This window comes from Rutilus rutilus (assembly GCF_951802725.1).
Source record: "Rutilus rutilus genome assembly, chromosome: 9".
Taxonomy (NCBI): Eukaryota; Metazoa; Chordata; class Actinopteri; order Cypriniformes; family Leuciscidae; genus Rutilus; species Rutilus rutilus.
Window position 1 is genome coordinate 4,029,269 of NC_140223.1, and position 16,426 is coordinate 4,045,694.

Below are 16,426 nucleotides of genomic sequence, written 5' to 3' on the forward strand. Positions count from 1 at the left end.
TTTCCAATTTTTCCTTTTGATTTTGTGGTGAAACATGACCTGTGCTTGTATCAACCCAACACAACACTTTTCTTTTTTCAAGCAATATGAACAACACAAACTCTTGTATGTGTGTGTGTGTGTGTGTATGAGGAGTGTGTTACCAGAGAGAGAGAGCATGGACTCAAACTGCTTGCAGTTTCTGACGCCGGTGCTTCCCTCGGCACACGACTGCCACAGGTTCTGATCGTACCACACAGACGTGATCAGCTGGTCCGCAAACGTTGACGAACGCCACGAATCGTTCATCAACGACATGAAGGAGAGCAACCAGCCCAACAAACACATCAAGAAGCCCAACAGCTGAATCCCAGTCGACATGATCAAATCCAACACAACCACACCAGCGGAAAGACTAAACACACCGATCCCAGCGCCGTCCAAGGGTGAGAGTGTGTTTGAGTGTGTCAGTGTGTTATAGATTCATGATCACAGTCATAAAACCATAAACTCAGGTCCCTCCTATATTGCTTTTACTAGATAACACCATGAAGACAAAGGAAGTCAATATAGGAAGTGACATGTGACTTATGATGGAAAAGTTTGAGTTCTGAGGCCTCTGACCTTTCCTGAGGTGACACTGGGGGTCTGGTGTGTGTAAGCCTTACGGATCAGTTTGTACTTCATTTAGATATCAGTGTTGGTTTACTATTATTTATGTACTATTATAGTATTCATTCATATTTGGAATTAGCTCGTTTTAATTTTTTCAGCTGTAATTGTATTAGTTTTGTAATGGACCTTTGCCAGTTTTTCTAATATTCTTTTAATAGTCTTTTTTTATTTATTTCCTCTTTAGTTTTAGTAATTTTAATACTTCAACAAACTAATTTCAGTTCCTTGCCGAGGCAATATTTCTATTTCTTTCTCTTTTTCAGGTCCTTAGAACCTTTTATTTTATTTTATAGGTTGTACGTTTTTAGGTTAAATAACTTTCTGTAAGTTTAAGAACATTAATATTAATATCAGCTCACATTTTAGTAAGTGGACCTTTGCCATTTTTCTTTTTAATATTTTAATTTAGTATTGATTTATTTCAGCTTTAGTTTTAACTTTAATAACCTTTTTTAGGTTCTAATATTTGAGGGTAAATAACTTTTTGTTAGTTTTAAACATTATAACCTTCTCTAGGTTAGAAGTTTTAATTTTAAGAATTTTTTTTATCTTCTAAGTTTTTAAGTTTAAATATTTCATGAACAATTTTTTGTTTATTTCAGCTATAATTAATTTTTTTAATAGTTACCACCAATAACACTATGTATTTATATATATTATTTAAGTAAATTCCCCTTCCTAAAACATATAATATCCTAGAGTCTGTCTAATTTTTCATATTGACAAAATGTAATATTGTATTGATCTGTGCAGCATAACTCATTCTCGTATGATGTCCGTATACCCCCTCTGGTTTTGTTTTATATATTTTCTTCTCACTGTTAATGTCTGTAACCTTTCATTTGAAATAAGTCAAGCACAAGTTTGAAGCACGTCTGTAGAAAACTACATGTGCAATATTCTAAAGGAAAGGTGTGTGTGAGTGTTTTATGAGTTTTTATGACTAGCTTAACCTGGTTTTGTCACAGGATTGAGTCACAGCGTTGCAGTAAACCCGTCATGATACCGTATCGCTGAAACCAACATCAGTGTGGTGTAACGCGAGCGAAGGCCACACAAGCCCGCATCTCAGTCCGCCTACTTATACTACACACTAAAAATATGTACTTTTGAGTGTGTAACAGAAGAGCAGACAAGCTTTGGGACACAATATCATGTGACACGTCATACAATTGTGTCTTTAACAGATGCTCTCTGTCGCATCCTATCACAGTAAACTGGCCTGTCAATCATCCTATCACAGTAAACTGGCCTGTCAATCATCCTGTCACAGTAAACTGGCCTGTCAATCATCCTGTCACAGTAAACTGGCCTGTCAATCATCCTATCACCGTAAACTGGCCTGTCAATCATCATGTCAAAGATAAAATCCTCCAAATTTCATTTAAATTCATTCCCTTTCACGCAGAGACTCTCCTCATATTCATGCATTACGATGCATTTTAAAGTTATTGGCCAAACGGAGCTTTATAAAAGTCCACATTGTTATTGCAGATGAAATATGACACGGATAACATTAAATCAATATTTTTTAATCAGGTTAAACTTTGATTAGTCACTCAAACCTTTATCTAAACCTCTCACCGTCAGTCGCACATATCCGCCATTTTTGTAGTTTTTACACTTTTTACTCATGTTTGTAGTTCTTCCGCCAAAGCGCAGTGGATTGTGGGTAATATTAGCTGTTATAGTGAGCATGGATCCACACTTCGAGAATCCACCGGAAATTGCAGACCATTCAGGGACTTCTGGCACACTCTTTAACATGCTATGCTTTGGGACACACTTATTTTTAAAGGGGTTAGTTCACCCAAAAATGAGGATTCTGTCAGTAATTACTCTCCCTCATGTTGTTCCAGCCCTGTAAGACTTTTGTTTAACAAAGCCTTCTTTTGTTTTAGAGAACGTAGGTTCCCTATTGGCCAGCATCACACGCATCACACACATGACCAGCGTCGGCCAATAGCGAGCCTCCGTTCGGACGTACAACCCAGATTACACTACGTGAATAAAGTCGTTATTTGTGTGTGTTTTTGTGCGAACAAAAAGTATTCTCGTCGCTTGATAAACTGAAGGTTGAGCCGCTGTAGTCACTTGGACTATTTTAAACATTGTCTTTACTAACTTTTCTGGGCCGGCAAGTTTCACTAACAGAGAAGCCTATGGAGGAGTGAGCCAGCTCTCAGATTTCATCAGAAATATCTTCATTTGTGTCCTGAAGATGAACGAAAGTCTGACGGGGTTGGAACAACATGAGGGAGAGTGATTACTGACAGAATCTTCTAACCCCTTAAAGGGATAGTTCACCCAAAAATTAAAATTCTGTCAGTAATTACTCTCCCTCATGTTGTTCCAACCGCGTAAGACCTTCGTTCATCTTCGGAACACAAATTAAGATATTTTTGATGAAATCTGAGCCATGTTTCACTCATCCATAGGCTTCCAGTGTGACCGAAACTTGCTGGCCCAGAAAAGTTATTAAAGAGATCGTTAATATAGTCCAAGTGACTCCAGTGGCTCAATCTTAAGTATATCAAGCGACGAGAATACTTTTTGTGCGCAAAAACAAACAAAAATAACGACTTTATTCCACTATTCATTACCTTCTCTCTCGACCTCTAGTTGGTTCGCGTAGTGTTTTTGCGCAGCGCGTCTGTGTTACACGTCACCACGTAGGCTCACTATTGGCCGACGCCGGTCATGTGTGTGTTGCGTGATGACGTGCAACACAGACGCGCAGCGCAAAAACACTACGAGGCCCAGAGAGAAGGAAATGAAAAGTGGAATAAAGTCGTTATTTTTGTTTGTTTTTGCGCACAAAAAGTATTCTCGTCGCATGATAAACTTAATGTAGTGCCACTGTAGTTACTTGGACTATTTTAACGATGTTTTAATAACTATTCTGGGCCGGTGAGTTTCGGTCACACTGGAAGCCTATGGAGGAGTCAAAATTCTGTCAGATTTCATCAAAAATATCTTAATTTGTGTTCCGAAGATGAACGAAAGACTTACATGGTTGGAACAACATGAGGGTGAGTAATTACTGACAGAATTTTCATTTTTGGGTGAACTAACCCTTTAAGCTCACAGTGTGTTCAGGATGGGTAGTGTGGACATGGAGACGAGGGTTAGCTCACCTGCAAGGCCCAGGACGGTCTTGAACCTCTGGCAGTGAATGGCTCCGAGAGAGTTCGACGCACACGACATCCACAGTCCTTCGAAGTACGAGCTGGAGGTCAAGACCGCTTCTGCCTCACTGCGTCTCTTCCACACCGCCGAGTTCGTGCAGCTGGACTCCAAACACCAGCCGACGAGGCCCAGAAACAACCCGATCAGCTGGAAGACCATCGATGCCATCCTGAAACACAGGAACACACATCATTTCAAAGCAGCTTTACAGTCCACATTACAGTTTAGAGTCTGTTATCAGAGGAAAGCGTTTCAGGAATGTACATACACTAATCACAGTTAGCGAAAAAGCAATTAATTTAAACAGTGTAATGCGGAAACAATGAGCTCACTGAAGTAATGAACACTTGATTATGACATCTGGAGAAGTACAGCACTGGCGCGTGTTGATTCAGAGTTTGCGTCATCTGAAGTCAAACTAACAGGCACAAACTCACTCAGTTTGGACAGATAAGCACGCGTACACTCGTAAAACGAAGGTTCTTCAATGGATAGGTTCAGCAAAAACGTGTTTTTTGGGGCTATATAGGGCTCTTGATGCTTCTTCAGATCAGTATATTGGTCTTTGAAGCACCAGAACACATATTTGGAAACCTTATTTTTAAGGCAAGACGCCACAGGTGAATAGGATACACATTTTAACTATAGATATCAACATACTTCCTCAGTTGCTTGATCACAGTGCATTAGGACAGTACAAGATTAAGTGTTTAAATATGCAAATGAGGCATTTTCTAATGCATTAATTTGCATACATCTTGAGAACTGAAATCTGAACATCGGACATCAATATTCTTGTTTCGTTTAGGTGACATATTAGTCATTTTTCATTAGGATATCTCGTTATTTTATTAGAAAATACTGTCAACAGAAAAAACAAACAACATTTCACCATGTTGTTATATAAGTCAGGCAAATTATAGATGAACAAACCCTCAGTAAAAAATAGTGAGGTTTGGTGCATGCTATAGTGTCTCGCCTTAATATGAAGAAATGTGACGTAAGTGTTCCTGAAGCCCCAGACATCCATCACAATTAGATATTACACACAACGTCTTCAGCACTTTCCCATTATTCAAAATGACGAATGCAACACATTCATATCTGTTAACATCTCAGTAACGTGTTTCAGGGTTCCGTTTCATGGATAAATAGATTTATTTATGATAAATAGAATTATCAATAGCATTAAAGAACGTTCAGATTCAGTTCTACTCATGACTGGTCAAACGCTGGACTTCAAACTCTTGTGAAATAAAGGCAAATCGTGGTGCTTTTTGCTAATAATCATCCATAAAATTAACTATTCATTCATAATAGTGTTATTTTAGTGTCATTAAGATGCTATTCTATGCAGTTTTGGTACATCAAGTTAAACCGGCTGAAATAAAATAAGTTTATTTTTTATTTTATTTCAGTTAAATGTTATTTCAAGCAAATATAATAGAGAAATTGTTGCGCTCCAAAAAAATCCATTGCAAAAAAAAAAATCGCTAAAATATAATTTTTTTAAATTTATTTGTTTGGTTATTTCATGCAGATAAATGTTTTAATGGTTTTAGCGTTAGTTAACTATGTTAGGAACATGATATAAAGCTTTTCGATGAAAACGTCCCAGAACTTTCAATTCAGTTATGTTACACAGAGTACGTATAATCCATAATCATATGAAATAACCTCGATTTCACTGTAAATGTATGGTCTTTATTAATTGGAAGTGACATACAGTACCAGTCAAAAGTTTGGAAACATTACTATTTTTAATGCTTTTGAAAGAAGTCTCTTATGCTCATCAAGCCTGCAGTTAAAAACAAAAAAACAAACAAAAAAAAACAGTAATATTATGAAATATTATTACAATTTAAAATAATGGTTCTCTTTTTTAATATACTTTAAAATGTAATTTATTTTTGTGATGCAAAGCTGAATTTTCATCAGCAAGTACTGCAGTCTTTGGTGTCTTATGATCCTTCAGAAATCATTCTAATATGATGATTTATGATCAATGTTGGAAACAGTTGTGCTGCTTAATATTTTTTTTATAACCTGAGATACTTTTTTCAGGATTATTTGATGAATAAAAAGTTAAAAAGAACTGTATTTATTTAGAATAGAAATCTTTTGTAACAATATCGTTCAAAAGTTTGGGAACAATAACTATTTTTTTTAAAGAAATTAGTACTTTAATTCAACAAGGATGCGTTAAATTGATAAAAGGTGATGGTAACGATTTATATTGTTAGAAATGCTTTTATTTTTAATAAATGCTGTTTTTATGAATAAATGCTGTTAACGTTTTACTCATCAATGAATCCTGAAAAAAGTATTCCAAAAATATATATTAAACAGCACAACTGTTTCCAACATTGATAATAACTGAGTATCAAATCATCATATTAGAATGATTTCTGAAGGATCATAAGACACCAAAGACTGGAGTACTTGCTGATGAAAATTCAGCTTTGCATCACAAAAATAAATTACATTTTAAAATATATTAAAAAAGAGAACCATTATTTTAAATTGTAATAATATTTCATAATATTACTGTTTTTTTTTTGATGAGCATAAGAGACTTCTTTCAAAAGCATTAAAAATAGTAATGTTTCCAAACTTTTGACTGGTACTGTATATACATACATATAACAGTCAGAATCTTCTACTGATCATTATTATGATGAAAATTAAGATTTGTACGCACCTGTTAGGCTCTGAGTGGACTATGTGACCTAGTAAACAATAATAATTAGCTTGTTACGTTTCTTCTGAAATTGTGGCTCTTGAACGCAGTTGTCAGTCTATATGTAAGGCAGCAGTGATGGGCCGAGTGTCACTCTGTTAATATTGGCTTTAGGTCAATAACCCTGAAAAAGCAAACCCTCCCCAAAATAGAAAACTGGGGGAAAGGGAGACAGACAGGCGTTCTTTTGATGATGACTCTAATCTCTAAATTCAGGGACACTGATAATTCAGGGATTTCACACACACACATTTACATCATCATCAATGGTGAACAGACACAGCAGGAGGGGTTTTCCACTCAAGTGCTTGAGAATTCAATTAGAAAGTACACTATAGTTGGTGAAATTGTGTAATGTTGTTGAAGGAAGTGTCTTATGCTCACCATTTATTTGATCAAAAATACAGTAAAAACAGTGAAATATTATTAAAATTCAAATTGACTGTTTTCTATGTGAATATAATGTTAAAATGTAATTTATTCCAGTGATCAAAGCTGAATGTTCAGCATCATTACTCCAGTCTTCAGTGTCACATGATCCTTCAGAAATCAGAATAATATGATTTGATGCTCAATAAACATTTATGATTATTATCAGTGCTCATTATTATCATATTTCTGTGGAAACTGATACATTTTATTTTCCCGGATTCTTTGATGAATAGAAAGTTTAAAAAAAAAAACATTTATTTGAAATAGCATATTTTGTAACATTATAAATGTCTTTACTGACACTTTTGATCTATTAAATGCATAAATAAATAAAAAGTCATTATTCTTTCACACAAAAAAATATAAATCTTTTGAACAGTGGTCTATATAATTTCATTGAATGGAAAAAGTCAAACAAAGCCTTATTTTACTAATTAGGCTTTTTCTTTTTGCGAAATATATTATTTTCATTATATTTCTCATGGATCATATTTAACCCCAAAGTCACATTCCCTCACTCAAACAGTGTAATTGATTAAATAAAAACCCTGACAACAACAGAAAGAGTGACGTGATTCGGGGATGTGAACGATCAGGACGATGTGACGGAAGTTAACGAGCGATAACTGGGAAACGGGAAGAGACGAGCGATACAGTGACTTCATAAAACACGAGGAAGTGGAAAACAGACTCATTGTTCATGAGCCATTATGATACCATGACTGTTATTGAACTTTGACCGATTCGAGAAAACAACACTGAAACCGTTTCTACTGTGTGTGTGTGTGTGTGTGTATTGAGATGTATAGCACAGGTGTGTGTGTTATAGAGAAACCTGGTTAATCATTCACATTTAACAGGGACCAAAGTCTCATCTGAAACACAGAAAATAAACAAAACTTAAGTAGAACACATTACACACTTACAGCAAATAAAACAAACACTCGAACCTGGTGAATTTCTGATGACAGTGAAAATGGAATTTTAAATAATCATTTTATTTGTTAAATGACAATTACAGACTATTTTAAACATTAAAATTTCTGTACATGGTGTTGTTGAGTGGGCCGCTTCAATGTCATTGAAATACGCACGACCTTAGAGCTAAGAGGCTCCGCCCCCTCCAAGATAATTTGCATTTTTTGGAAAAGTGGGTGGAGCTACCTGGATTCAAATTTAAACAAGGGGGCGGGGCATAATGACATCACCGCAATACTACCGTGACTCAGTGACAACTGAAAACAGACCTCGCCTTTACAAACTCTCTCTCACACGGAATAAACATGCGTGTCCATTTCTCAAACTTGTTTGCCTCTTCAGGTCACCTGCTCAGTGTCTACCCACAATGCAGTGCTCTAAATCGAGCCGTTGCCGCCAGCTCCCGGTCCTCCCGTTCTGAAGTCGTGCCACAACTTCACCAGCGGCTCTCGGTTCTTCCAGATGAGCTCGTGACCATAAAGTATGTACCAGCTAGAGAAAGAGAGACATGTTAAGCACAGAGACAGAACACACATGTGTCTTTGCACATTTACAAGTTAAGAGCCATCAAGTGGTCAACTAGAACACATCACTGTTCACACCTGAAATGCAACACTTCTTTTAAGGGGAGGGTCTCAGATTTCAGTACATACAAGCAATTTGCCAGTATTTTTTTAATATTATTTAAATGCTAAATAGTATTATATACTATATAGTATTAATATTTTGAATTAGCTTTTATCTTTCTTTTAATTTTAGTAAAAAATTTTGTAACTTTGAGATGTGCTTTTGTCGTTTTATTTTTTATATATATTTATTATATACTTTTTATTTGAATTTTTTGAAATTTTTGTACTTTAACTTTATTCTATTGCAAAGACAGCATTTATCATTTTCAACTGGATAAACCTGGATAAACCAGATCAGAATCCAGATTAAATAACTGCATAAACCAGATCAGAATCCAGATTACATAAACCAGTTTAAAATCCAAAAGTAATTACAATGTGAAACCTTTTTCATCAAATATTCATATTGTATTTGATCGTTATTTAAATTTTTTTTTATTTTTTTTTTTTTTATTAATAAATAACCCAGATTAGAATCCAGGTTTAATAACTGCATAAACCAGATCAGAATCTATATTAAAAAATTGCATAAACCAGTTATGAATCCAGATTAAACTGAGTATAAAACAGTTTTGAATCCAGATTAAATAACTACATAAACCAGTTTAAAAATCCAAAGTAAATTCAAATCTGAAACTGTTCTTTATCTAATATTTCTATTTTATTTTAGCTTTATTTCAAATAATGAAAACAATTGACTTAGATTTACTTAACAATAATAACAAAACTGCAATTTGCTGTAACGCTATAAACGGCAGCAATAGCCCCAGCTAGACAGTGACGTGTTACTCACATGCCGAATAAAGCTCCACCTAAATGAGCTGCGTGATCGAAGAAACGCCATCTCAGAATCAAGCCTGTGGCATCCAAGGCCACGATGGCCTTCAGTGCCTGTGGAGGAGAAGATCATGACAGTACCATCATCACTGAGAAATACAACTCTTGCTTAGGTTATTAAACTGAAACTAAGACCAAAACTATTGGTCAAAAAACATTTTTGTAAACTGAAATAAAATAGAAATTTCAACAAAAACTGAAACTAAATGAAACAGTAACTGGAAAACTAACTGAAATAAAATAATAATTAGCAAAAATAAATAATCGTTTTCGTAAGTAATAAAGATGCAATAGACAAAAAGCATAAATTGATCAATACAAGAATAATGTTTGAAAGGATTAATAATAGAAATAACCATAAAAGGAATAATCATAATAATCATGGAAAGTGGAAGTGTTCTGTTAACTCTGCTAAACTATAATTGCAAAAACTAAAACTAAATATATAAAAACTAAATAGAAATGTGTTCACAAAATAAAAACTAAACTAAAACTAACAAACCATTATTGAAACTACCAAAAACTAAACTGAAATTTATAGGAAATTTGAGCACGATACTAAAATAAAAACTACTTTAAAAAAGCACAACTATGATAACCTTGGCTCTTACACACACACACACACACACACACACACACACACACACACACACACACACACACACACTCACGTTTCCGGCGGTGAAGGTGTACATTGGGAGGAAGATGATGGCCAGCTTGGCTTCAGGCATTTTGGTGCAAACCGCTGCTAGGACGGTCATGATGGCCCCTGACTGACACAACACAACACAACGGTTTGTTTATGACATGCATATGAATGCTGATGAATACTTGAAATGTTTCATCAGGAAATACACTCACCGCCCCCAGTGATGGACCAAACCGACCCATCGCTGTTTTACTCATGTAACTGACAAATGTAGAAATCACACCTGAGGAGATAAACATATAACATATCACATTTAACATAACAAAACAATAATAATAATAAGATTGTTTTATTTAGTGCCATGTCAGCATCTAAGGCTATTTTCATGGCAAAAATTAAATGACAAAAATACATCCATCCATCCATGTTTTTTTTTAACATATCATATAAAAAATCCAAAACCTTTTCAGGCATAATCTTACTAAATAAGTCCTTAAGTGAAATAACTTCATAAAAGAGCATTCTAGTGAAGTCCAGTCCAATAACACAGAAGTTTTATAGAGAGTAGGATGGTTTTTGACTGAGAACTCTCACTCACTCACTCACTCACACACACACACACACACACACACACACACCTGCGGACAGGTAGACTGCTACAAACTGCTCTTTGCCCATCATGTTGATGATGCTTGAAGAGAAACTCCACAGCACGTACATGTTGGCCGCCAGGTGAAAGAAAGAATAGTGACTGAATGTAGACAGCAGCATGGGCCAACACAGCGCCTCTGAAACCAGATCAGAATCCAGATTAAATAATTGTATAAACAGATTAAATAACTGTATAAACCAGAATAGAGCACAATCCAGATTAAATTACTGCGTAAACCAGATCAGGAATCAGATTTAATAACTACGTAAACCAGATCAGAATCCAGATTAAACTATTGCATAAACTGGATCAGAATCCAGATTAAATAACTGCATAAACCAGATCAGAAATCAGGGGACCAAAGACACCTTAAACCAAGATTGTACAGTAAAGTGTAAATCAGAGCATAATCTATTTTCCAATCCAACACAAAATTCCACATTTTGATGCAGTGCAAACAGGAGTGACCCTGAAAGAGATTTATTGTTGAAATCCATATATTATGAAAGATAAACAGACGACTTCACGCACTGGCTGCGGGGTTAGATGTGAAGTACTTGAGCATGAAGCGCTGCAGAGATGGGACTCTCCAACAACAAAACACCAACGCATTCGCTGCAATGATGCCTGAGAGAGAGAGAGAGAGAGAGAGATGGAGAGAGAGAGAGAGAGAGGGATGGAGAGAGAGAGAGGGATGGAGAGCGAGAGAAAGAGAGAGAGGGAGGGAGGGAGGGAGAGAGAGGGAGGGCGAGAGAGAGAGAGAGAGAGGGAGGGAGGGAGAGAGAGGGAGGGAGGGAGGGAGAGAGAGGGAGGGAGGGCGAGAGAGAGAGAGAGGTATTTTTATAACACATTATTAAATAATTTAAAAACAATTAATAAACATACACTTTACTCAAGACATTTAGCAAAAATTAATTCACCATCTCTAACAAAGCACAACTTTTCTTTATAATTCCATATATTTTCCAATTCCTCTATATTCTTCATAATTTTATAAAATAAAAAATCTATTTTAATTCTTACTTTTATTAAACTCTTAAAATCTTGTACTACATCCTGACCAACTTCACCTTCTATTTTTTCCTTTCTTGTCAGATAAATAGCCATTTTTCCTTTTCCAATAACAAAGTTAACACGTTTTTTTCTCTTTTTTTTCCCCAAAACTTGAAACCAAGAATGAAAGAGAGAGAGAACGAGAGAGAGAGAGAGAGAGAGAGAGAGAGAGAGAGGTTCTGAGATAACAGAGAAATAGATAGACAGCATCTGTTTATTTAATGAAATAATAACACTTTATTAAACACACTGTCTTCACAATCTAAACCGCTCATCTGTGTAAAGTGAATGGTTTGCATCATTCATTGTGTCTGACCTGTGACTGTTTTCTGTCCTTCACTTAAACTGTTCCACCACTGATTCACCTGCAGAATACCAGAGAACAACATGTTCATTAAACACACACACAGAAGAAAACATACATTTCCATTAAACATGCATACACACACACACACACACACACACACATCTGTTTCCATTAAACATGCATACACACACACACAGAAGAAAACATACATTTCCATTAAACATGCATACACACACACACACACACACACATCTGTTTCCATTAAACATGCATACACACACACACACCTGTTTGCGTAAATCTCCTTGTTTCTGAGGCCGTATCTTCTCCAGCCAATCCGCTCTGACATCGTCAAAGTAACTCTGTACACGAGATTTTAAACTTTCGTACTGCCATATTGCTGCTCCGCCGAATGAACAACCTGTAAACTGAGCTGGAGTTATTACGATATTCTTACATAGAGCAAAGAAAATGAATAATAATAATTCAACAAAGCAAAAGATTATAATTCACACATATTGGACATTTTTCTCACGCAATTCAATGTAAATGGCATTTAAACGCCTTCATACATCACCTGTCACAATGAACTGAATAATTAAAGTATAATAATATAATCCAGATTAAACACCTGGATAAACCAGATCAGAATCCAGATTAAATAACTGCACAAACCAGATCAGAATCCAGATTAACTAACTGCATAAACCAGATCAGAATCCAGATTAACTAACTGCATAAACTAGATCAGAATCCAAATTAAATAACTGCATAAACCAGATCAGAATCCAGATTAAATAACTGCACAAACCAGATCAGAATCCAGATTAACTAACTGCATAAACTAGATCAGTATCCAGATTAACTAACTGCATAAACCAGATCAGAATCCAGATTAACTAACTGCATAAACCAGATCAGAATCCAGATTAAATAACTGCACAAACCAGATCAGAATCCAGATTAACTAACTGCATAAACCAGATCAGTATCCAGATTAACTAACTGCATAAACCAGATCAGAATCCAGATTAACTAACTGCATAAACCAGATCAGAATCCAGATTAACTAACTGCATAAACTAGATCAGAATCCAAATTAAATAACTGCATAAACCAGATCAGTATCCAGATTAACTAACTGCATAAACCAGATCAGAATCCAGATTAACTAACTGCATAAACCAGATCAGAATCCAGATTAAATAACTGCATAAACCAGATCAGAATCTAGATTAACTAACTGCACAAACCAGATCAGAATCCAGATTAACTAACTGCATAAACCAGATCAGAATCCAGATTAAATAACTGCATAAACCAGATCAGAATCTAGATTAACTAACTGCATAAACCAGATCAGAATCTAGATTAACTAACTGCATAAACCAGATCAGAATCTAGATTAAATAACTGCATAAACCAGATCAGAATCCAGACCAAATACAAATGGATTTTTAGGAACGATTAATGCAGGATTTTGTTTATGAATGTTTTAATGAACGAGATCCATTATGTGTCAGAAGATATACCTACCCCTATGGTGAAGACAAATGGTTTGACCAGTCTGCCGAATGACCTGCTGGGTGTGTGTGTACGTGGTGTGTGTGGGGTGGGCAGGTCTGGGGGCGGAGCCACGTCCTTCTTCTGTAGGATTTCATTCGTCTCTGCTTCTTCCGCCACGCCCTTCTTCGGCTCCCCCTTCTTTGCTACCTTGCGGAAGCCACACCTCTGCTGCGTCTGGAGCGTGAATCTATGTGGAGCACAACCATGATAAAATATAGCATTAATGCATTTATAGTGATTTGATTTGTCAGTGGGTGAAATGTGGGAAACATAAAAACAAATAGCCATGAGGGGAATTTTTACATTTTTTTTATGTATTCATTTTTTTCAGTTTTGTGATAGACTAGTATATATATATATCAGTAATGTTATATGTTATTATTATTATTTATTTATTTTTGGTGCTGGGCAACGATTTTCACATCCAAAATAAAAGTTTGTGTTTACATAATATGTGTGTGTGTACTGTGTATAATTATTTTGAATATATAAATACACACATATGTATATATATTTAAGATTTTTTTTTTTATTTATATATAAAATATGTATATTCATATAAATAATATAAATTATGTATAAATATATACTCAGTATAATACATGTAAATATTCTTAAATATATACATGCATACGTGTGTTTATAAATACAAAATAATTATACACATTAAAAACCCATATATTATGTAAACACAAACTTTTGCCTCACATTGGTTTCTGAAGCAAGTTATAGTGACATAATGTCCATTTTTATTTCATGTGTTATTAAATAAATCACAACGCATTGTTTACATACAAATGCCATGACAGAACTAACGTTAAACACAAGTTCATAATTATGCAGTGTTTATTATTAAATTAATTCCGTTAGAATATTTGAATACTTTAGGCTCAAGCTTTATCGCATGATCTGATTAAAACCACTAAAGCTCATGCCGTGGGATAAAACAGAGGATCTGAGGCGCTCAGTAAACACACACACAGAGTCAAAGGAGTGTTTGTTACCTGTTCGTCAGGTAGTGTGTTTTGCTGATGTCCCCTGTAACCCATTTAAACACTGAACCCCTCACCGCCATCATCACTGCTGCGATCCACTCACTGCTGCTTCCGCATTTGCAGCTTCCACTTCCGGTTCAGAGACCACACCCACAGTGACCTCTGCTGGAGGAGGACGGTCACTGACACACGCGATCCAACTTTTTTATTTTTATTTTATTTTAATTGAACAGAGATCACAGTGGATACATGTATCACACACACAAAATAGAATAAGAAACTCAAGGTAAAGCAAGGAAGTAAAGTACATACAGTAAGAGATAGTCTACTAAAAAAATAATTTATAAAACATTTAAAGCAATAGAAATTAAACATACAACACATGAATACAAATAAATAGAAATAAATAACATGGGAAGAAATAATTTAAAATGATCATCTTCAGAAAATCAGGAGGAAATAATTTAATGACTTAATGAAATGAAACCATAATTGTTGTAAACAACCGAGCAGTTTTAGAGGCTTTCTTGTGCTGATGAACAAAGAGAGTCATAGAATAACTTTAAATCAACACAAAAAAGCCTAAAATTGGGCTTAGAATCAGTGATTTTACACGTATGGAGATGAAACTGGCCACATAGAGTTAGCAGTTTTAATCTGTCGTCCTTCTCTTTCGACCCCGAGTCCCACATCAAAAACAGTACTTTCATAATCTCAACAATAAAATAAAAATTGTTATAAGCAGAGAAAATAAGCCAGGCTACTTCTTGCCAACACACACTCAACCTGTGTAGATAGAGAATGTTGTGTAGGCCCTATTTTAAAATAAAAAAATAAATAATCTTGAATAAAGGTAAATTGGGACACTTTTTCCCCAGTGAGATGAGTGTGTAAAAATGTCCGGTTGCACTTTATTTTAAGGTGTCATTGTTACAGTGTAATTACATATTTAAGTACTGAGTAATATTAATGTACTTACTATAGGTTTAGGGTTTGGTTGAGGGTTAGTTGCATGTAATTATGCATAATTTACTGTTATTACTATAGTATGTAATATATGTAACAAGGACACTGTAAAATAAAGTGTTACCAAATGTCCAAATCTATTTGTTTATTTGAATTCATATGTTATTAGGCCATGGTTTGCACATTTGTTTTTATTTTTATTTCTATTAGTTTATTATTTTTGTCAGAGTTGATCAATTAATACATGTATTTGCATGCTTGCACATTTGTGTATTTTAATTGTAATTTAATTGCTTGTTTAACTGTATTAATTTATTACTTTTAGCAAGGGTTTGCGCATTTGTTTTTATTTGATCTATTTATTTGTTTGTTTGCAGGTATGCAGATTTGTTTAATTTCCCCTCTTTATGGCAGAGTTAGTTTATTTATTAATTTAATTATTTTTTGCATGCTTGCAACTTAGTTTTTATTCATTTACCGGTATTATTTTGGCAGGGTTTGTCTTTTTTTCTTCCATTTTTTATTAATGTAAATAATTTGCAGATTTGTTAATTGTATTAATTTTTTTTGGCAGTGCTTGTTTATTTGTTCTTTTAATTATTTATTGGCAGATTTGCAGATATTTGGCAGCATTTGCATTTTATTTGCCTTAATTTAAGTTAACTTTATCTGGACAATAACATTATTCTAGAGCTGCTGTAAAGCCAAGACAATCTCTGTTACTGTAATCTCCTATTATCACAGTAAAGCTGCTTTGAAACGATCTATATTGTTAAGTG

General features: G+C 34.8%; 2 protein-coding genes across 3 annotated transcripts in view; both read right to left on the bottom strand.

Annotated features, from left to right (window-relative positions):
- Positions 1-6,660, bottom strand: part of cldn15lb (claudin 15-like b) — a 13,856-nt gene extending 7,196 nt beyond the window's left edge. The window contains exons 1-2 of one of the 2 annotated variants that reach the window (XM_084418393.1): positions 6,545-6,660; positions 3,792-4,012 (exon numbers count right to left, since the gene is read on the bottom strand). In XM_084418393.1, coding sequence (XP_084274519.1) covers positions 3,792-4,011 — 220 coding nt within the window. In that variant the 5' untranslated portion in view covers position 4,012; positions 6,545-6,660. Of the gene's footprint in view, positions 1-143; positions 457-3,791; positions 4,013-6,544 lie in introns of those variants that run through there. The other variant, XM_084418394.1, reaches the window with a different exon arrangement.
- A 1,334-nt stretch (positions 6,661-7,994) lies between these two features.
- On the bottom strand, positions 7,995-14,858 carry parlb (presenilin associated, rhomboid-like b). Its single transcript, XM_084418395.1, has 10 exons — positions 14,691-14,858; positions 13,657-13,873; positions 12,408-12,548; positions 12,130-12,178; positions 11,292-11,387; positions 10,747-10,896; positions 10,321-10,391; positions 10,131-10,232; positions 9,416-9,513; positions 7,995-8,485 (listed from the first exon to the last, which is right to left on the bottom strand). Exons 1-10 carry the CDS (start codon positions 14,762-14,764, stop codon positions 8,371-8,373), a joined length of 1,113 nt encoding a protein of 370 aa, XP_084274521.1. The 5' UTR covers positions 14,765-14,858; the 3' UTR covers positions 7,995-8,370.
- Between the last annotated feature and the right edge of the window lie 1,568 nt (positions 14,859-16,426).

Bases quoted from the DNA above. Each gene is read 5' to 3' on its own strand.
- parlb (XM_084418395.1), bottom strand. From the start codon at position 14,764: ATGATGGCGGTGAGGGGTTCAGTGTTTAAATGGGTTACAGGGGACATC. The intron at 12,549-13,656 runs GTAGGTATATCT...ACTCCAGCTCAG, and splicing joins CATTTGTCTTCACCATAGGG to TTTACAGGTTGTTCATTCGG. The intron at 10,233-10,320 runs GTGAGTGTATTT...GTGTTGTGTCAG, and splicing joins TTGGTCCATCACTGGGGGCG to TCAGGGGCCATCATGACCGT.